Source organism: Pristis pectinata, chromosome 4, assembly GCF_009764475.1.
Source record: "Pristis pectinata isolate sPriPec2 chromosome 4, sPriPec2.1.pri, whole genome shotgun sequence".
Lineage (NCBI taxonomy): Eukaryota > Metazoa > Chordata > Chondrichthyes > Rhinopristiformes > Pristidae > Pristis > Pristis pectinata.
This window is the reverse complement of record NC_067408.1, coordinates 75,265,383-75,287,469: the sequence shown is the minus strand read 5'-3', so window position 1 is coordinate 75,287,469 and position 22,087 is coordinate 75,265,383. Positions and strand designations below refer to the sequence as shown.

The 22,087-nt window shown below is 38.7% G+C and overlaps 1 protein-coding gene across 4 annotated transcripts in view; it reads right to left on the bottom strand.

Annotated features, from left to right (window-relative positions):
* The window catches only part of LOC127569996 (ubiquitin carboxyl-terminal hydrolase 16-like), a 51,726-nt gene that overhangs the window by 24,680 nt on the left and 4,959 nt on the right, over positions 1-22,087 (bottom strand). For 3 of the 4 annotated variants that reach the window (XM_052015156.1, XM_052015154.1, XM_052015157.1), the window contains exons 2-9: positions 20,326-20,415; positions 16,046-16,221; positions 9,278-9,381; positions 8,376-8,479; positions 7,918-8,084; positions 6,952-7,047; positions 5,741-5,871; positions 1,214-1,301 (exon numbers count right to left, since the gene is read on the bottom strand). In XM_052015156.1, coding sequence (XP_051871116.1) covers positions 1,214-1,301; positions 5,741-5,871; positions 6,952-7,047; positions 7,918-8,084; positions 8,376-8,479; positions 9,278-9,381; positions 16,046-16,221; positions 20,326-20,386 — 927 coding nt within the window. In that variant the 5' untranslated portion in view covers positions 20,387-20,415. The remainder of the gene's footprint in view (positions 1-1,213; positions 1,302-5,740; positions 5,872-6,951; positions 7,048-7,917; positions 8,085-8,375; positions 8,480-9,277; positions 9,382-16,045; positions 16,222-20,325; positions 20,416-22,087) is intronic. The other variant, XM_052015155.1, reaches the window with a different exon arrangement.

Here is a 22,087-nt window from a genome sequence, read left to right as displayed (position 1 = left end):
TTCTTCCCTCTACCAGTGAAATGTTCCCTGTGCCACTGGCTGCAACACAAGAATCTCACAGAACTAGAAGCCTTTTGCAAGGAAGAATGGGCAAAAATCCCCCAAACAAGAATTGAAAGACTCTTAGCTGGCTACAGAAAGCGTTTACAAGCTGTGATACTTGCCGAAGGGGGTGTCACTAAGTACTGACCATGCAGGGTGCCCAAATTTTTGCTTCGGGCCCTTTTTCTTTTTTGTTATTTTGAAACTGTAAAAGATGGAAATAAAAAAGTAATCTTGCTTAAAATATTAAAGAAATGTGTCATCTTTAACTTTACGCCTTTTACTCGCTTTTACTCGCTTAGCTATTCACAGTAACAGAAATTTTGACCAGGGGTGCCCAAACCTTTGCATGCCACTGTATGTATTAAGTATACACATTGTGATGTATGTAAATCAATTTTGACCAAATAAGATCTGACTCCCTTCAAAACTGAACGTGGAAAATTCATTAAAATTATTCATTTCTTTTTTTTCTTCCACCCCCCCCATTTTTTCCGTAGTGGACTACTACAAAAAGCTTTGTTTTATCAAGATTCTTGGTCTGACCTACAAATCCAATTTCATGCATAACTAAATTAGTGCAATAAATTATGGACTAATTTCTGATCGATCTCAGCATTTGAACCTATGCTTTTATTTCTAAATAATATGCACATTTTAAAAAGTTCTAATTAAAAAAATTACAGCCACACATCAGTTTTAATGTTGCCAGATCCCAGATTTTGCCTTCATGAGCTACACAGACATGAGTTATAATTTGTAAGGACAACCTAGAAAGTACGTTGTCATAAATATGCACATTTATGAAGGTGCTGAAATGAAAGAACCTTTATTTTGGATAACCAAATCAAAAAGGCAGCGAGGCAAATGACTGCCTTTTCCTAAAATCACAGCGCACAGAAATTAAAAAAAGAATGTACATAGAAATGAGTTGCCTGGACTTCAAGGGTGGGATTACTAGGGTTTAGAAACTGCACAATGCTAAGGCCCCAAGTTGGGTTGCTCTGTACTAAGGGAACTTGTAAATTGAATTTATATGTACTGTACATATAAAACAGTTAATTTGTAAAAATACCGGAAGTCATGTTTGATTTTTGAGAGTGGACTAACAGTGTATATTTCAATGCAACACTTTATGTACATTCATCCATGACCAAATAAGTCTACTTACTTTGATCTCCTCAGTTCTCATTCCATCTAATAAATAATGAAGCAGCTCCTGGCTATCTTGCTGTTGAAACCCTTTAAAGCGTATAGCCCTGAGTAAAAATAATATTTGAAGAGAACATAAAAGGCACAAATCTACAATATAGAAATTGTTTAGCTAATATAGCTCTTTGTACTTAGCCTTGGCTCAGTAGGTGTACTATGCCTCAGGGTCAAATATTTGATGGTTCAAATCCCAAGCCATTTATGTTAAACTGAGGCCCTCCCTGTCCCCATAGAAAATCACACTGCACTTTATAAAAGAAAGGGAAATTCTTCCTTCAATATATGAGCTTTTTGACCTCTCAAGAATGCTGTCATTCAAAAAAGTCATTACCATTTTCTACCTCAATGCCATTTTTTGCTCCATCCCCATATTTATTGATTCTACTAATATCCAGAAATCTATGATTCTCAGTTTTGAATACAATAAATATCTGACCTCCATGATACTCCAGGTTAGAGAATTCCAAAGATTCACCAACTTCTGAGTGAAGAAATTTCTCCCAATCTCAGTGCTAAATGGTCAACGCATTATTTTGAGATCATAACCCTTAATTCTGGGCTCTTCAGCCACGGAAAACATCTGCCTCACAGTTACCTCTCATTCTTCTAAGCTCTAAGGAAGAGTCTCCCCTCATATCCATCCCAGGTACCCATCTGTTGAATATTTGCTGCACTCACTCTATAGCAAGTATATCCTATCAAGAAAAATAGATCAAAATTTTTTTGCAGAATACTCCAGGTGTGGTCTCACCAAGGTCCTATACAATTGCAGAACAGCATCCTTCCTCATGCAATCAAATCATCTTGCAACAAAGGCTAACATTTGCCTTTCTAATTGCCTTCTGCACCTTTATGTTAGCTTTCAGTGACCTGTGTAAAAGGACAACCAGGTCCATTTGGATATTAATGTTTCCCAATCTCTCATAATTTAAAAAAATTATTGAACATTTTTGTTTTTCTACCAGTGGATAATTTCACCTTTTTTTCCATTGTTTTTCATCTGCCACATTTGTGCCTACTATGTTCCTTTGAAGTTTATTTGCATCTTCATCACTACTTATATTCTCACTCAATGCTATCAGCAAATTTAGAAATGTTATATTGGTCTCCCCAGCCAAATTGTTGATACAGATTGTGAATAGTTGGGGCTCAAACAGTGAATCCTGCAGATCTTGCAGTAGTAGCACCTTACCAACTCAGGAAGGACCAATTTATGCCTTCCCTTTGTTTTCTAACCTGCTTTCAATCCATGCTAGCATATTACTCCCAATTCCATGTGTTTTAACTTTGTTCACAACACTCCCAAGTGGGACTTTAATTAAAGCCTTTCAAAAATCCAAATACACCACATCCACTGGTTTCTACTGATCCAAGTGTCCCGTATGCCTTCCTAACCAACTACTTAGTACATGTCCAAAGGACTTCAAATGATCAGTCAAACACTATTTCCCTTTCATAAGTCTACACCAAATATACTCAATCCTATTTTTGCTTTTTTTTTTAAATAAAAAGTGTTTTGGTATCACATCTTTTATAATAGATTCCAGCATTTTCCCAACTACTGATATTAGGCTATACATTCATGGAGTCATAGAGCACAGAAACAAATCTTTCAATGCCATATCATGTTGCCATCATGTACCCATCTATGCTAATCTATTTTCCAACAGCTGGCCCATAGCTTTCTATGCCATCATGTTTCAGGTGCTCATCAACACGGCAGGAGTACCTACCTCCTCAGGTTGTTCATTCCAGATTTCAACCATCCTCTGGGTTGAAACAAAAATCCTCAAATCCCCTCTTATTTTCTTCCTTCTTACCTAAACCTATGCCGTCTGTGTGCAGACACCTTTTCATAGGGGAATTTTTTTTTAATATAGTGTAGACACTTCTGCTTGGGGGAAATTTTTCTTAATTTCTGCACCCCTCATAATTTTGTACAATTCAATCAGGCCCCCTTCAACCTTCTCTACTTCAAAGAAAACAAATCAGCCTATTCAGTGTCCTCTCACAACTGAAATGCTTCAATTCCAGGAAACATCCTGGTGAATCTCCTCTGTAGCCACCCCACCACACCCCCCCGCCCCCCCAGTGCAATCTCATCTTTCCAATATAATGGTACACAGAACCAGAACTGCACAGAGTCCTCCAGCTGTGGCCTAACTAATATTTTCTATAGTGGTATCATAACCTCCCAGGTTTATACACTGTGCCCCAGTTACTGGTGGCAAGCATCTTGTATACCTTCTTAACCAATTTATTTACCTGTGCTGCCACCTTCATAGACTACTGGACATGTACACCAAGGACCCTCTATTCCTCAGTAGAATCGCAGTTTTGTTTTCTCTCTCTCTTTTCTTTAATAGTGGGGGTCACACTTGCTGCTCTCCAGTCTATAAAGAACCATTCCAGAGCCTCCAGAGGTTTGGAAGATAATAACCAGAGCAGCTGTACCCCGATAGTGGCCTCTTTTAAAACTCTAGGATGTAGATCACCAGGTCCTTGAATTTATACATTTTAAGGGTCATTAATCTTTCCAGTAGTATTTCTTTACTAATATAAATATCTTTTACTTCCTTATTTGCACAATCTTTGGCTCTCCAGTACTTCTGGAAGGCTTCTGTGTCTTCATCCTTATAACCAGACAAAGTGTTTCTTTCTAAATTCCCCTGCCATTTCTTTACTCCGCATTATAAATTCTCCCATCCCTGTTTATAAGGAACCCATTTTTGCTGTCCTTTTTACATAACCTACAGAAGCTCTTACAAACTTTTTATGTTTCTCACTAATTTGGTCTTATAAATTACTTGAAGGAAAAGTAATTCTAAAGTGCTCCCAACCCTTAGCCTTCATTTTCTGGCAATTTTATAAGCCTTTTCCACAAATATTTCTGCAGGGGCAAGCGGAACGTGGTCACTTACGACCATTTATGCTGCTAATTCATAAACATTGTTGCAGATACAGTGTGAATTCAGACATAGTGCTTTTAAATTTGGCCTTCTAACAATTTTCTGTACTTTAACCGTTTTTGTTCCCTACTTTTTTGTTATTTTGCTTATTACATTGCTAATTTTCAACTCTATTTTTCTCCATCCTGACTCACTTCTCAGTTATCCATCCCCCTACAAGCCAGTTTAAACCCTCCCCAAAAGCACTGGAAAACCTCTCTGGGAGGACACTGGTCCATTTAACTTGTACATGTCCCACACATCCTAGAAATGATTCCAAAGTCCCAGATATCCAAATCCCTCCCTCCTGTGGTATCTCTTCAGTCATGCATTCATTTGTTCTATTCTCCTATTTCCGCATGTTAGCACATGACACTGGGAGTAATTCAGAGATTATCTTTATCTTGAAGGTACTGCTTTTCAAAAACACCTTCCTATCTCCACAAGATCTACTTTCAGGATCTCATTCCCACCTGTGTTGCTGGTACCAATACAGACATCTCCTTCTGGTTTTTCCACTCTCTCCATTCAGGTTGCTCTGCAGTTTTTCAGTGACATCCTTGACCCTGGCACCAGAGAGGCAACATGCCATCCTGGAATCACATGGCCAGAATATGCCCACCTGTCCTCCCATCACTATTGATCTGTCACATTTTGTCCCTTCCTATGCAGCTGAGCCACTCATGGTGCCATGCCCCTGGCTTTGGCTATACTTCTTTGAGGAAGTGACATTCTTAACAATATCCAAAATCAGAAAGTCTTCAAGTGAGCAAGATGGACTCAGGGGACCACCTGCCCGCTCCTCCTAACCTGGCTGGTGGTCACCAATTCTCTGCCCATCTGTACAGTCTAAAGCTGCATAAGACTATCTCCCTAAATCTGCTAATCCTGAAGTCCTCAGCCTTGTGGCTGTGCCAGTAATCCCAGTTGCCATTCCCCCTGACAATCTCAGAGTTTCAAATCACTGCAGCTGGAGACAGTTCTTGCACCTGCAATTGTCCAGGTCACTAAGAGCATCTATGACTTCCCACAAGGCAAAGTTTGCACATCCTACTTGATTAAGCTGTCTTGCCATGCCTCGCTTTTTCTGATAACTTAAAAAGTCAAAATTAACTCCAAGTCACTTATTTCATTGCTGCTTTTAGAATATCACATTGTCTCTATTTTTATAGCAAATGCACAAAAAAATCAGTTTCTATAAAGTGCTTTCGATTTCCTGAAGTTGTGCAAAACATTATATGAAGGCAAGTCTTTCTGTTCTCACTACTCTGTATCATTTTGTTGCAAAAGAGATAAATAAAATAGAAATCGAACACTACCATTATGAAGAATTAGCACTTCCGTGGGCAAACAAGGCAACTTTTTTTTCATGCAAGTTTTGCTGGCCTTTTAAATTACTGAGAATCAATGACTGAATTTAAATATTACAAAAGCTAATATTCATTATTATGTTTTAAGATCTCAAACATGTCAAATGCAGGTGTCAAAATATAAACAGGCTTCATTTCTCCATAACAATGACAAACACATGTACTCACTTTTTACAGACTTGAGTGAACAGTTCCTTTGGAGTAACAACATTCTTTTTGGTGTCTTGAATATCAAGAAGAAATTGATGCATTGCAGATGACAGTGGTCCTAGTTGATCAGTGTGAATCTCTAGAGGTCCCTGATAAGTTAAATTTAAACCCATACATCTTTAAGAAAACAAAAAACTTGGTAAGCAAAACAAACAGAAAATTTACCAAGAAACCGCCATCCTTTTGGTTCCTTCTGTGCTGTTTCATTCAATTCTACGTGTTGGTGCCAGCACTTTGAAAGAGCTATCTAAATTAGTTCTGTTGCCTTGATAACATCTCCTAGTTTCAAGATTTCGACATACATGTCTGAAAAGTTACAATGAGCAACTTCCAATGGGAAGTTAAAAAATAAAGAAAAATAGAAAATTGAAAAACGGTATTTCTATAGAATCAACCAAGATGTTTTTCCAGATACTAAATATCGTGCAGATGCTGTTGCTATCTAGGCAAATGCAGCAGTTACTTTGAAAAGCAAGGTTCAAAAGAACCACAAAATAAAGCCAAAATGGGATAAAATGCATCCCTTTTCCTAAAACATAAAAATGTTTTTTTAGGCTAGAAGCAGACTTAAGACAATTACAACAAAATAAAAAGGAAATCCTCCCCCCTCCATGTTCAAGGTACAAATGCTTATATATCAGGCCATATCCAGCTATGATACATGCCAGATATTCTCCAGCATACAAATATCAAACCCAAAGTGAAATATTTAGATTTATGACTGAGAAACTAAATCTTTGAAACACTAATAAAGAGGTATCATCACAACATAAATCAGTGACATTGATTTTAATAGGATTTTAAGAGGACAGCTACGAGGTTATTTTTCAAAACTGTATTACCAATAACTGTGAATATCCCTCAGGATCAGTGAGGTTAAACCTTGTCTGATGTTTTCATTCCACTAGTTACATGAAGGTAACTAATGAGTTTTCCCATTAACGCAATTTTTAATCCACAAGTTAAATTGTTGACAGAGACCCATAAAAATTGACAACTTGCAAATTTGTGGTCAAATTGCTACGGCATGAAATAACCTGGATATTAATCTGAATATGAAAAAAATACAAAGATAGACATATAATTTTTATTATGCTTAAAATAATGGTCATTTTCTATAATGGAATATTTGCAAATTAATGAACAAAAGCTTTCCAAGCTATACCCACCAGATTTGAAGAATCGGGAGTTATAATCGTCAATGTATTTCCATTCATTTTTGTTCCCCGAATCACCTCTTTCAGCACGTAAGTCTGTGACAAAATCTGGGTTTAAGAAATAAAGGATGGCATTTATCAGTTTCAATGTTAGAAGTCATTACAAAGTATTCCCTACATAAATGGCAACAACAGTCTTAAACTACAGGCTGTAGCAACAGGGAAAAGAAAAACAAAACAGGCAGGGAGTTCCAGGATTGACCGGTGATATATTTCCTAAAGAAAGGAAATTTGGAGGAGTGGTATTCCCATCTGCTTGCTTCCTTGTCCTTCTTGGTGGTAAAGGTTACGTGTTTAACTAATTACTGCCTAAGCAACCCCTACATGAGTACAAAACATTTTGTGGATGCTATACAGTGCAACCACTGCATACCAAGGGAGAAGGGGATGCACGTTTAAGTTGGTAGAAGGGGTGCCATTTAAGAAGTTTGCCTTGTCCTGGGTGGTATCAAGCTTCTTCAGACCTGTTAACGCTGCATATCCAGGCAAGTGGAAAGTATTCCATCAGGCTCCTGATTTGTGCCATCTACAAGCTGGAAAGGCAGAGGAATGTAAGAGGGAAAGTCCTAACATTCATTGCAGGATACCTAGCCTCTGACCTGCTGTAGTAGTCATGGTATGTAGCTAATCCAGGATATTGATGGTGGAGAACTCAGCAATGATAATGTCTTTGATTATCAAGGATAGGTGACACTTTTATCGAGCAACTGTTACTTGCCACTTATCAGCACTTACATGAATATTGTCCAAGTCCTGCTACATGCAGGCACGAGCTGCTTCATTTATTGAATGAAATTAGCTTCTGATTTACCCATTAATGCAATTTTTGATCTAAAATGTAAAATGTCAACTAAACAAAATGTGGACTGAAAAATTGATATTTTTAAGATACCATGGTCGATGTATCATATTAATCACCTGTATAACAGCATTGAAGAAACATGTATTCCCAAGATTGCTGAGTCCTTTTACTGATATTTGTTGGTTGTTCTCCCCCCAAACCTTTTCGTTCTCAGTTTCTGTTGCATTGTCTTCCTTTCCCTTAGCCTTATCTTTTTCATGTGATGGAGGCAGTGTAGCTGTAACTAGAAATACAGAGCAATTTAAACTCAATACATTTGTGCTGATCACATTAACCTTTCCCATCAGATATTGCCATCATATCAATTACAACATTCAATTCAGCAGCAATGCAGACTGTAGTGACACACACATTTAACTGCTTTACCAGACAAGCAATCAATTGTTTTTCTGCAGTCCTTAAATTGGTTTTAATCCTGGAAAGAGCAATTTTCAGCAGGCTGCATTGGAGCAAACCGTGTAGGAATATAGCATTTCGAATTGCAATTACTTCAAAGACCTTCTGGACAACTCACCTTCTTTAGTGCATTTATCAGCAATCTTTTTTTGGACAAATCCTACAAGTTGTCCTAACTGGTCTGTAACTTCGTAGTGTACTACATCATCACACAAGTAGCACCTGCATTAAAGTAACTAAAAGTTAATCAAATCAAACACAAGACAATGTGAACATTTCATTGTACTTCACAATCATTCTTTCTAATCCCTTTGACCTTTTAGTCTTTCACGATTTCACACCTCTGTACTTTTCTTCATACATTCTTAAACAGTTGCTGCCACCATTTCTTTCTTGCTTGCATACTTTCCCTCCCCCACACTCCAATTTCTCTGAGATGCAAATTTCTCCAAACTCTCTGGTTTTAGACACCCCCACCATGGGAAACGGACACTGGCAATCTACCATCCCTATGCCTCTCATAATGTTATGCATCATATCACCTCTCAGCCTTCTTCACTCCAGGGAAAACAGACCCAGCCCGTCCAACTTCTTACAATTTAAGCTCTTCAATCCAAGCAACTCACATGTGTTTCTGCAACTGCTCTAGCTTAATCACATCCTTCCTATAGTGATTAGAAGGTGATAGTGTAAACTTTACTACAGCCTTTAAGGTACATTTGCTGGTGGAAAATAATTCTATGACAGGTACTTCAGAAACTCAAACATACAACTACAATGGCACTGGTGGATCCTCTCTCTGGCACATTGTCCCATGCGTTCACTAACCAGTAGGACTTCCAAAAACATTAAAAAAAAGTTTGATATTTATTTCTGTTCATTCTGGAATCTATTTGTGTATCCACGTTAATTGCTTAATCAGGATACCACAAACTTATCCACTAACAACTTAAGAGGTCAATTATATATTCATGGACTACAATTCATGAACATCAGCCCTACACGAGATATTGAACCTACCATACACTCCAGTTGTCCAAATTAAGAACCACAGAATGTGCATCTGAATGTGGCTCCTTGTAATGTTTAAGAGCATGTTGTCCTTCTGAATTCCTCCCACAACCCTAAAAAATACAAAGTAAGCCATGACATAATTATGCAATACTGAGAAAACATTTTATATTACACAAAATGGCCATTGGAAGCAGGCATTAAACCAGAGAGAGGTGGTGTTGGGTCTCTTGAAAAAAATGTTAAATAGTCCCTAGGGCCTAGTTTATTGAGGGAGGCAAGCAAGGAGATTGCTAGGGCCTTGCAAAGTCCTGGAGAATAGCCAATGTTGTTCCTAATCCAGCAAATTATAGGCCAGCAAGTTTTACAACAGTAGTAGGAAAATTATTGGAGTAGATTCTTAGGGCTAGGATTTACTCACATCTGGAAAAGCATGGAATTATCAGGGATAGTTAGCATGGCTTTGTGCAGAGGAGGTAATTTCTTATGAACTTGACTGGGGTTTTTGAGGACGTGACAAGGGTGATTGATGAGGGTAGGGCAGTGGATGTTGTCTACATGGACTTTACGAAAGCATTTGAAAAGGTCCTTCATGGTAGGCTGATACAAAAGATTAAGGCAGATGGGATCCACAGAGACTTGGTAGAATAGATTCAAATTGGTTTGGCCATAGAAAACAGAGGATAGTGGTGGAGGAGTGTTATTCTGACTGTTGGTCTGTGACCTGTAGTGTTCCATGGGGATCAGCTCTGGGACCCCTTGTTTGAGATATTTATGATTTGGCCAAAAACATAGGTGGGCTGATTAGGAAGTTTGCAGATGGCACAAAAATTGGTGGAGTTGTGGCTAGTTAGGAAGGTTGTCGAAGGACAGAGCAGGATATAGATTACTTGGAAATATGGGCTGAGCAATGGCAAATAGAGATAAGTGTGAGGTGCTGCACTTTGGGAGGTCAACTGTATAAGGAAACTATACAGTAGATGGCAGGACCCTTCGGAGTATTGATGTACGGTGGGATCTTTGGGTCCAAGTTCATAGCTCCCTGAAAGTAGCAAACAAGTAGATAGAGTGTTAAAGGTGGCATAGGGTATGCTTGCCTTCATTGGTCTGAGTTTAAAAATCGGCAAGTCATGCTGCAGGTATAAAAAACTTTGGTTAGGCCACATTTGGAGTATTGCGTGCAGTTCTGATCGCCACGCTACAGGAAGGATGCAGAGGGTCGAGAAGAGGTTCACCAGGATGTTCCCAGATTAAAGTGTTATTAGCTAAAAAAGAGAGGTTGGACAAATTTGGATTGTTTTCTCTGGAGCACCAGAGGCTGAGAGGCGACCTGATAGGAGTGTATAAAATTATGAAAGGCACAGACAGGTAAGATAGTCAGTCTTTCTCCAAGGGTGGAAATGTCAAATATCAAGAGGGCATAGCTTTAAAGTGAGAGGGGGAAAGTTTAAAGGAGATTTACAAAGCAAGTTTTTGTTTTTAAACACACCAAAGTGTGATAGGTGCTTGGAACATGTGCCAGAGGAGATGATGGAAGCAGGTATGATAGCTATGTTTAAAAGGCATTTAGGCTGGAACATGAACAGGCAGGGAATGGGGGGATACAGACCACATACAGCAAAGGGGGTTACTCTAATTTGGTATTGTGGTCAGCATAGACATCATGGGCTGAGAGGCTGTTCCTGTGCTGCTTGTTTTGTGTTTTATGTTCAAACTTTAACCTGCAGTTTGGTTTGTATGCACATATTTCCACCAACCAATACAAGGGTAATGGGGAGACTAAAAGGCAGCCCAGGGAAACAAAGGTGTTTTTGATAAACACTGGCTCTGTAAACATCAAAACTATTCTTAACACCAATTTAATTCTCAGTATTACTAAACTGAAATAAACACTTATTACACTTTTTTCAGCAAGACCATTAACAACAATATTCAACTTTAGGTCTGTTAGGTTTCATCAATATTGTAAGTACATTCATTATCTGTTGAAGGCAATGACAGTACCAGGGCAAAGATTGAAAATTTTCAAGGAAATTCTACAAGCAGAATAGATTATAGATGCAATTTATACTTCACTTCACAGCAAACAAAATGTGAATTATAGTGGTTTTTACAACAATTAATCCCTCAATTGCATATCTGGTAAGTTTCTGGCAAACTTTCTAACATGACTTCAGTTCCCACCATGAACTCTATTCTTCTCCCTGGCAGCTGTATGAATCTAAACCAAATCATCTCTAAGCTTGGTGCCATCGTTCACCGAGAAACAATGAAAAAGGCTTCAGACAGCCTTCCTGTGCTATCAACAAAATTGCTATTTTATAACTTTGAAACATGCCTAATCAGCCCCATCTCAGCTCTTCTCCTGTTGCAACTCCCATCTACATTTTGCTTCCTCTATTCTTGACATGCCACCTCAATCCTTTGAACTTAAAACTATCTCTGTACTGCTGAGTGCAAAATGCTTTTGACCCCATTCATCTATCACACCAAATGCTCACTTAGCTGCAATGGTAACACAAGAGAGACTGCAGATGCTGGAAATTTAGAGCAACACACAAAATGCTGGAGGATTCAATGTGTCCGACAGCATTTATGGAGGGAAATGGACAGTCAACCATAGAACACTACAGCACAGAAAAACAGGCCATTCGGCCCTTCTAGTCTGTGCCGAAACTTTATTCGGCTAGTCCCATTTACTTGCACCCAGTCCGTAACCCTCCAGACCTCTCCCGTCCATGTATCTATCCAATTTATTCTTAAAACTCAAGTGAGCCCACATTTACTACATCAGATGGCAGCCCGTTCCATACTCCCACCACTCTGAGTGAAGAAGTTCCCCCTAATGTTCCCCCTAAACTTTTCCCCTTTCACCCTAAAGCCATGTCCTCTCGTACTTATCTCTGCTAATCTAGGTGGAAAGAGCCTACTTGCATTAACTGTCTATACCCCTCATAATTTTGTAAACCTCTATCAAATCTCCCCTCATTCTTCTGCGCTCCAAGGAATAAAGTCCTAACCTGTTCAATCTTTCCCTGTAACTCAACTCCTGAAGACCCGGCAACATTCTAGTAAATCTCCTCTGCACTCTTCTTCAATCTTACAAATATCCTTCCTATAGTTAGGTGACCAGAACTGCACACAATACTCCAAATTTGGCCTCACCAATGTCTTATACAACCTCACCATAACATCCCAACTCCTATACTCAATACTTTGATTTAAGAATGCCAGGATGCCAAAAGCCTTCTTTACAACCTTATCTACCTGCGACACCACTTTCAGGGAATTATGTATCTGAACTCCCAGATCCCTTTGTTACTCTGCACTCCTCAGTGCCCTACCATTTACTGAGTATGTCCTCCCTTGATTTGTCCTTCCAAAATGCAACACCTCACACTTGTCTGCATTAAATTCCACCTGCCATTTTCTGGCCCATTCTTCCAGTTGGTTCAGATCCCTCTGCAAGCTTTGAAAGCCTTTTGGGTTGAGACCCTTCATCGGGACTGCAATTTAAATTTTTAAAAAAATTTTATTTACAGCGTGGTAACAGGCCCTTTCGGCCCAACGAGTCCGCGCCACCCATTTTAAACCCCAAATTAACCTATCCGTACGTCTTTAGAATGTGGGAGGAAACCGGAGCACCTGGAGGAAACCCATACAGACAAGGGAGAATGTACAAACTCCTTACAGACAGCGACGGGAATTGAACCCCGATCGCTGGCGCTGTAATAGCGTCGCGCTAACAGCTATGCTACCATGCCACGTGCTACCGTGGTTTCAGGTTTAGCAATGACCTTATTTCAAAATGTTCATCTTTGTTTTCAAATTACTCCATAGACTTTGCCCCTCCTGTTCCCATACTTCTGTTCAAAATATCTGGGCTCCTCAAGTTCTCAATCATCCTTGCTTGTAAAATAACTTTAGCACCGGCAGCCTGACTTTTAGTTGCCAAGGCTCTAAGCTCTAGAGTTTCCTTCCTTAATGCCTCTGCCCAAAAATCCTTAAATGACCTTTCCCAAAACCTACCTGTTTGATCAGGTTTTCAGACATCCACTCCTTACGTGGTTCAGTATCAAATTATACTGGATAACACTTCAAAATACTTTGGTATGTTGTGCTTTGTGAATGGTGGCGTATAAATACAAGTTGTTGATGTTATTTTTATTTAAAGTAAATCTTGGATAAAGGACTAGCAGACATTAATCGGAGAAAGGAGAACTTTTCCATGGAGAATTTCTGTCTAATTGGAGGCAAATGGATGAATGGTATTTGCTCTGGCCAAATCTCAAGATTGGTAGCAAAACAATTCTTGACTAATGTACATTAAAAACCACACCACCTCAAAAAAAGTGTATACCATGTCAAATACTCCCACATGCAAAACCCACAACTATTAAAGATTTTGAATAAACAGGCTGGGTACAGTACCCTTCATCCTGAGAAATGTGGATATCCCTTGAACACTTACCTAGTTTTGCCATCGTCATCTCAGTCCAGAATGTGTTATATTAAACCTAAATAGCCTATAACACAGCTTCAAAAGTCAATGTACATCTTTTCCTTCTGTGTTATAGAATTACATTCCTTTATTCCTTGATTTTTACTGGTTAATTTCCCAGTTCATTGATTTCAGGACATGTTTGAATACCGAAATTCAACTCTTAAGAATGTTTATAGAAATAAATGTTTGCAAAGTCTATGCCCACTTGAATGAGATTTCATTCAGTCATTTAGCAGCAGCGCAGATAAAAAATGATAGATTTGATGTAATTATATGAATTGGCTTGCACATGCAATCAATGCCCTTGTTAATTCTATGCAAAATTTCTGAGCCTTTGATTGTTACTGCTGCTGCAGTTTGAAGAGTTGCAAAGAACAGAGTTACAAATAGTAATATATACTATGGTTATCTTCTTCCCAAAATTGACAATATAGCTTGTTGTGATGAAATTTTCAATTGTTAAATGGTTACAATCTGATTGTTTGGTTTATGGTTAAAGTTTCTCTTTAAACCAATAACCACTGCTACATTTTTTCTTGCTACAGATATTCAAACAACTTTTTAAATATACTACAGAAGATGGTGACACCTGCCACAGGATCTATTTTAATTGGGAATTGAGTAGGAATAAAGGTTCCATAATATTCTATCCACATTGACATTTTAAAACCTAGTAGGAGTACAGTATGTTCAAGACAGGTTAGGACAGGAGGGAGAAAGCTGAAGATTTCATCTTAAAAAACTGTCCATCAAAAATGGCTTCCACAGATGCTGCCTGGCACTGCAGAGAAAGAACCATCCGACATGGCTTAACTAAATAAACTCATTTGAAACAGTCTACGTGTTTTTATCCCATTGCACAAGGGGCAGGATTAACAATGCAAGCTTTATCAGTGCTCTTTACAAAACAGATTGAGATTTACACCTGTGCTCCTGGACTATGAAACTGTGCTATTGCAATACTTAAAATTATGCTCATTTCTTCATGTTTTATTGCACAAAATTAATTGCCAGTTATGCTATAACTACAGATACCAAAACCTCATGATGGCATTAGTGTACAGTTGGATGGCTAAATTAAGCACTTCATTCCTTCACTCAAAAATAATTACTATCCACATTTGGCAGACAAAAATATAAAAGTTAGTTTTAGTAGTCACACCATCCTGAAAAGTTGCACTGTTATATACAAAATTACCAGATCCGAATTTCTTCAGAAAATATGATCTAGAAAGGCAATTCAACAGTTTGATACAGTAATAATAGAATTAATGTATTAAACTGTTGGAATTTAAACTGAATTAATCTGCTAGAATTTAGGGCATGAAGCAATAAATTATAAATAAATGGTTAATAAGAATAAAGTCACACATGGGTGTCTTAGTTTTCATAGCTAATACAATATCGACACTACCCCTAAAATATAAAAAAAAGTGAAAGAAATCTTAAAATAGACATACAGCACATTGGTGTATATAAAAACAAATGGGCCTTAACAGAATTATCATGCAGCCAATCCCTGGGGAGTCAGTCCCTTAAGTCAATCACAATCTTTAGGAAGGATAAGAAAAAAGGATAGCTTTTTTGCAATTATCAGACAATGAATATTTGAAGACCAGATACATTATTTCACCCTTTTTACGCAGGTAAAAAGGGTCACTTTCTATGAAGGTAGCAAACATGTTTGATGCAGGGAAAAAAAAATGGTGGGTAAAGGATATTCCAGTTACTGCAAAGAGATAAAAGGTTAGGCAATAGCAATATCTGACAAATATGGATGGTCTGTCTAGCAACCAGGGACAATGAGAGGAGTTAGTTAATTCAGAATTGACCTATTTCCATTTCACTATGCAGAAAGCAAAAAAAGGTTCTGAAACTGCTGATCCCAATAAAACAGTGCGCTGATATATGACAAAATAAATGTGGAAAGTGTGGGTATAAATTTCGTGATTCGAGCTAACATACATTCACTGAATGATGGGGAAGCCATTTCCTGATTGATCCAACATTAGTTATTGGCTAAAAGGTCAAGAGATTATTAATGAGAATGTACTCCTCAGCCATTCAGTCCATCTTAATTTAGTAAATCGTTTGCCAGTCGTGGGACACATTTCAGCTTCTATAACTAAGTAGTGCACAATGTGTTTCAATATTTAAAGCCAAGCTTTACCTAGAGATTGCAAGCAAATTATTTAAAATCTAACAAGGATAACTGATCACCCAGATGTGTTTACACAGAACTCAGAACACCGTGGCCCTTGACAACCATTTACCTTATGTCCACATTTTAAGCATAGCCAGACAGTTGGAGTTTCATCAGTTTTCTCGTATTTGCTCTCTGTTTTGGCATCAGCTTTGCAGTCCTCACAAGCATTGCACCAATGCTGGACAAAAGCTCTCTTAACCTTGCTTTGGTTCAATCCCTTACGAAAGTGAGTACATTGAGGCACTGAAATAAAGTGGAAAATTCAATAACATTTAGCTTAGGACACGTGAATTTTTCCTAAAAAATTGGTTTCATTAGTTACATATTTTAAAACTTGCACAATTTTAGAGCAAAAATGAATTGGTGAACTGTTAGCATTCAATACAACTTAAAACGTACAAGGTGCATTATCTCTTCATAATAATCAAAGCATTACTTCAAATTAAGTTGTTCTTGCAATACTTATACTTGATGCAAAACTTACTTGTATCCCAGTATGTTACATCATGGAAAAGAATACAGACACAACTGAGAATCCCAATGAGTATTTTTACTTTTTTTATAGGTCATATAGTGTGGGAACAGAAACTGTTGGATACATTTTATGGAGCTGTTTCTAAATGAAAAGACTAAAAAAAAAGTTCCGTCCCATATGTTGTACGGTTTGCAGTATGTGAGAATTCCAAGATACTCTTTACAGTCTGGGTGATCACATACGCAGAAGATGCCTATAGCTCAACCAAATTAAATGCTTGGTTTCCAAGGCTTGAGCACCGGCTGGAGACACTACAGTTCATCCAGAACACTGACAGTTACTTAAATAGCACCTTTTTACAGATAGTGACCCTAAAACTTAAGGCTGGCTGGCCAAAAAAGAAATCAGTGACCATCAGGCAGAAGAAGAGGTCAGAAACTTCAGAGTGCATCTCATTCCAAAACCATTTCTTCATACTGGAATTGTCTCTGGCGAGATATGCTGGAACCAAGATCAGGGCACTGCAAATGGCTCAGCTGCATAAATAGAAGGAGCAAGAGTTGTAAAGCAATAATGGTCTGAAACTCAATTGTGAGGGGAATAGACAGGCACTTGTGCTGACATAAATGTGAATCCAGGATGGTGTGTTGCCTCCGTGGTGGCAGAGTCAAAGATGTCAGACATGGTTGCAGGGTATTCTAAAGGTGTAGTGAAAACAGCCAGAAGTTGTGGTCTGCATTAATATTAATGACATAGACAAAAAGAGGTCCTACAACATTAATTTATGGAGTGAATTAGCAGATTAAAGGGCAGGACCTCTAAAACTGTAATCCCTGGATTAGTTCCAGTTCCATGTGCCTGCAGGTATGGGAGGATAAATCAGATGAACATGCAGCTAAAATAGATGGTGTAGGAGGGCTTTAGATTTCTGGATCACTGGGACCATTCCAAGCAACACCAGACAGGTTAAACATGCTGGACCTGTATTGGAATGGGTCCAACATCCTTGTGGGGAGCTTTGCTAGCCATTTTTTTGGGAGGATTTAAACCAATATGGCAGAAGAATGGGAGAAAGGACAGATGAACAGTGGGGCTGGAGGGGGTAAGCTGCAGTCAAATGTAGAAACAAAACTAAGTCAACAGAGTAGACAGAATATACATAGGTGTGACAAGGCAAATGGAAAGAATGCAATGCTAAACTGCATCTATTCTAATGCAAGGAGACTGACTGTGAAACAGAGGAACATCAATTAGCTGTTGGGAATGTAATATTGTTGCTGTCACATAGATGATCAACATTTCAGGGTATAGAATTTTTAGACATGGGGTGGATATAAAACAGGAAGTAGCATTACTATATTAATTAAGGAGTCCATTACTGCAGTAAAGAGGGAGGATATTCTCAAAGGCTCTTCAAATGAAATCATTTGCATTGAGATTAGAAACAATAAAAGGGTGATCACTTTGCTGGGGACATACTATTAGCCTAACAGTCAAGAGATAGACGAGCAAATAGTTAGCCAAATCACAGAGAAGTGCAAGAATAATGGGGTTATTGTAATTATGGATTTCAACTTCCCCAATATTAACTGGGATCACTTTAGTGTGAGAGGCTTCAGAGAGGGTGGAATTATTCAAATGCATCGAGGATAGCTTTTTTAAGTCAGTCTATAGATGGTTCATCTAGAGAAGGGGCAGTACTGGACCTAATCTTTGGGAATGTAGGATGAGGCAGTGGCAGTTGGAGAGTATTTTGGTCATGGTGACCATAACTGTAAGTTTCAATGTAATGATGGAAAACTATGGACCAGAAATTAAGGTCCTGAATTTTGGGGGTGGGGGAGGGGGAAGAAGGCCAATCTAAATACGATGACAAAACCTGGCAAAAGTAGGCCAGGAACAGCTACTTTCAGGTAACTCTACAGCTGAAGTGGAATTCATTCAGAAGCAAAGGTAGATAGAATTCAAGGCCAACATGTTCCCCTTAGGGTGAAAGATAAGGACAGAAAGTCCAAGGAACCTTTGATGTTAAGGGCTATCAAGGGCTGAATTAATGGAAAAAAGGGAGCACGTAGCCAGTATAGAGAACTGAAAATGGGAGAGGCCCAACAGGGGTATAGAAAGTGTAAGGGGGTATTTAAACAAAATGAGGATGACAGAGTGAAGTACCATTGGAGAACAAGATTAATGAAAATCCCAAAATATTCTACAAATGCATTAAGGGCAAAAAGGTAACCAGGGAAAAAGTAGGGTCCATGAGGATAAAAAATGGCAATCTTTACAAGGAGCCAGAGGGAATGGGTGAGTTCTTAAATAAATGCTTCATATATGTATTCACTAAGGAGAAGGATATTGTACTTGGAGAATTTTCAGGGAAGCGAATAATTAAAATCTAGAACAAGTTACCATTAAAAAGGTGGTATCGGATGTCTTAGCAGGCTTAAAGGTGGATAAGTCGACAGGGCCTGATGGGGTGTATCCAAGGCTTCTGTGGGAAGAGGTTGTTGGAGCCCTAACAGAGATTTGTAAATGTTTGCTGGCTACAGGTGAGGTGCCAGATGACCAGAGGACAGTAAATGTCATACTTTTATTCAAGAAGGACAGTAGGGATAAGCCAGGTAATTACAGGCCTCTGAGTCTAATGCAGTGGTAGTGAAGTTATTGGGAAAAATTCTGAGGGACAGGATTAATCTACACTAGGAAAAGCAGGGATTAATCAAAGGTAGACAGCATGGCTTTGTATGGGGGGAAAGGAGTCCTGTCTGACCAATTTGATTGAATTTTTCCAGAGGTAGCAAACTGCATTGATGAGGACAGTGCAGTTGATGTGGTCAACATGGACTTCAATGAGGCCTTTGAGAAGGTTCCACATAGAGTGGAGACTGGTCCAAAAGGTTAGAGCTCATGGAATCCAAGGCAAGTTGGCTAAGTGAATCTAAAACTTGCATGGCAATATGAGGGACAGTGATGGTGGAGGGTTGTTTTTGTAATTGGAAGCTTGTGACCAGTGGTGTACCACAGGAATCAGTGCTGGGGTTCTTACTGCGTGCTACATAGGCAGGCACGGTAGTGTAGCGGTTAGTGTAATACTTTACAGCACCAGCAACCTGGGTTCAATTCTGGTTGCTGCCTGTAAGGAGGTTGTACGTTCTCCCCGTATCTGCGTGGGTTTCCTCTGGGTGCCCTGGTTTCCTCCCACATTCCAAAGACGTACAGGTTAGAAAGTTGTGGGCATGCTATGCTGGCGCCAGAACCGTGGCGACACTTGCGGGCTGCCCCCAGAACACTCTACACAAAAGATGCATTTCACTGTGTGTTTCGATGTACATGTGACTAATAAAGATACCTTATTTTATACACATTAATAAACTGGATGATCACAGATGATGTGAAAATTGATGGCAATGTTTAAAGTGAAGAGGTAGGTGTTAGAAGTGGCCTAGGTGAGAGCAATGTCACAAAAGTAGGCACATAGAAATGCTTGAGAAGATATGTAACAAAATGGAGAATAGTCACATTTTATTTTACAAAATGGAGAAATGATGAGGTAATAAGGGACTTGACCACATTCTGTTTCTGTGGTCCCACAGACAGATTCCAGTTAAGTGTAATAACCGCTCTTTGGAATGTGACAGTTTTATTATTCCAATAGCAACTTTCTCCAATTATCAAATTTCATTTGTCAATTGACTTACTTGACCCAAAATTGATTGAGTCATACAGCCCTTCATAAGAAAAGATTTTTGAATGTATTACATTCAACTTTAAAAAGTAGTAATCTAAAATGAAGTGAAGGAAGATGCTTTTGTCAGAGCACATCAGTTCACACAGAATATGCTGTACAATCTGCAACTAACAACACATTTTATTACCATGATTGTCAGATGCCTCATCATTCTGAGCAGAACTCCGTCTTTCCTTCTTCTTTCCCATTTCAATGCTGTTCAGTATTTTTCAACTACCTTAAGAAAAAGAAATAAAAAAAAACTTAAAAGATGAAGCATTTGCAAAATTGTGTAACTGAAGGTACTAGGCTGAATGAAGCTATCTGTGGCCAGTGGCTGCGGAGGGAACTGATGGCATTCAGCTGCTTCCACTTTTTAATCCTGCTGCAAGTTCAAGACAAACTGAATTCCAGATGCTGCTATGTCTGTCACTTGCCTCCATTAAGCATAGAAATTGGAGTCTTCATTTATATGATTACGGAAAAGGTTTTGTTTTTAAACATAGTTTAATGTTTTCAATTATTTATTTCAATAAATTTTTTAAATTAATATTTTTTTCTAAACAATTTTAATTGTTGTATTGGAAACAATAAAACTCTTAAAGACTTCCAGCTTCATCAGGAACTGTCAGGATCTAGCTGCTGTGAAAGCCTTGCCACAACTCTGGGTTCTGGAAGCCCAGCATAATTGGACTCATAGGTGTGCACCAGATTAGTGCAAGTGTGGGAGAGCATAGATGGCGAGTGGAGGTGGCTGCTCAAAAATAATTTCACTGACATCTAACGGCAAACAGAATAACTATAGCTTCTGCAGAAATAATAAAATGCTGGATATAACTGAACATTCAACTGACAATGATGCCTACACCCTAACTACAGCCACCCTATGCAACTGTAGGGGATACAACATCCAAGGACACAAAACACTCCTTCCAATGAAGCAATCATTCACTTGCATTTTTTGCATTCAGTGCATTGCATTCAGTGCTCAAGACATGGTCTCCCATACATTGGAGAAACCAAACACAAATCGGGTAAGCGCTTTGTGGAATACTTCCATTCTTACCTCAAGAATGAGACTGAGGTTCTAATTGCCTGTCACTTTAATTTTCCACCCTACTCCAAGTCTGTTCTATCTTTTGTACTCTGAAAGGGTTCCAATAAAACCCAACGGAAGCTCAAAGAACAGACATGAGCACAGAATTCAGGCTAACTACTTAACTACACAGAGGAAGTGTTTTGATCACCATGCTAAACTAAGACTTCTTCCATTCTCTTTCGTGGTCATAAAAGATCCCCTGCATCTTTTTGAATTCAGTGCTCATATCTGTACAATTAGGACTTGAGTTCATTCGCCTTTTGAGTCAGAGTTGAGTTCATATTCTGATTCAACTCTGTCCTCATTCATCAACGTTCTCTGTTAACCTGTCTGGAGGCGAATACATAGATGGAGATGAATGAGGACACAGGAGTGAGGGGAGAAGGTGGAAAAACGGCAAAAAGAGTCGTCCTGAAAAATCAAAAAAAACTGCAGATGCTGGAAATCTGAAATTAAAAAAAAACACAGAAAATGCTGTGTCTTTGTCAGATTCATCCTGATGCCCTGAAGACAATTTCTCTCAATGAGAGAAACTTAAAACAGACTATCTGGTCGATAACACAATTCTGTTTGTTGAGACTTTGTGCTGCACATGTTAGCTGCCACTCTTCCTTCAACAGTGACCAGACATAGAAATTACTTGACTGGTTGTAAATCAGTTGGGTACATTGAGATGCAAGTGTTTCTTTCATTTCCCAATTAGACTACCTGCCACCTTAGCTTCTGCTAGTCTGAACTGCAGCTTTCTTTGACAGTCTTTCCCACCAATTACCCAAACCCAATCTATTCTGCAATTCCTGCATCTTTGTTT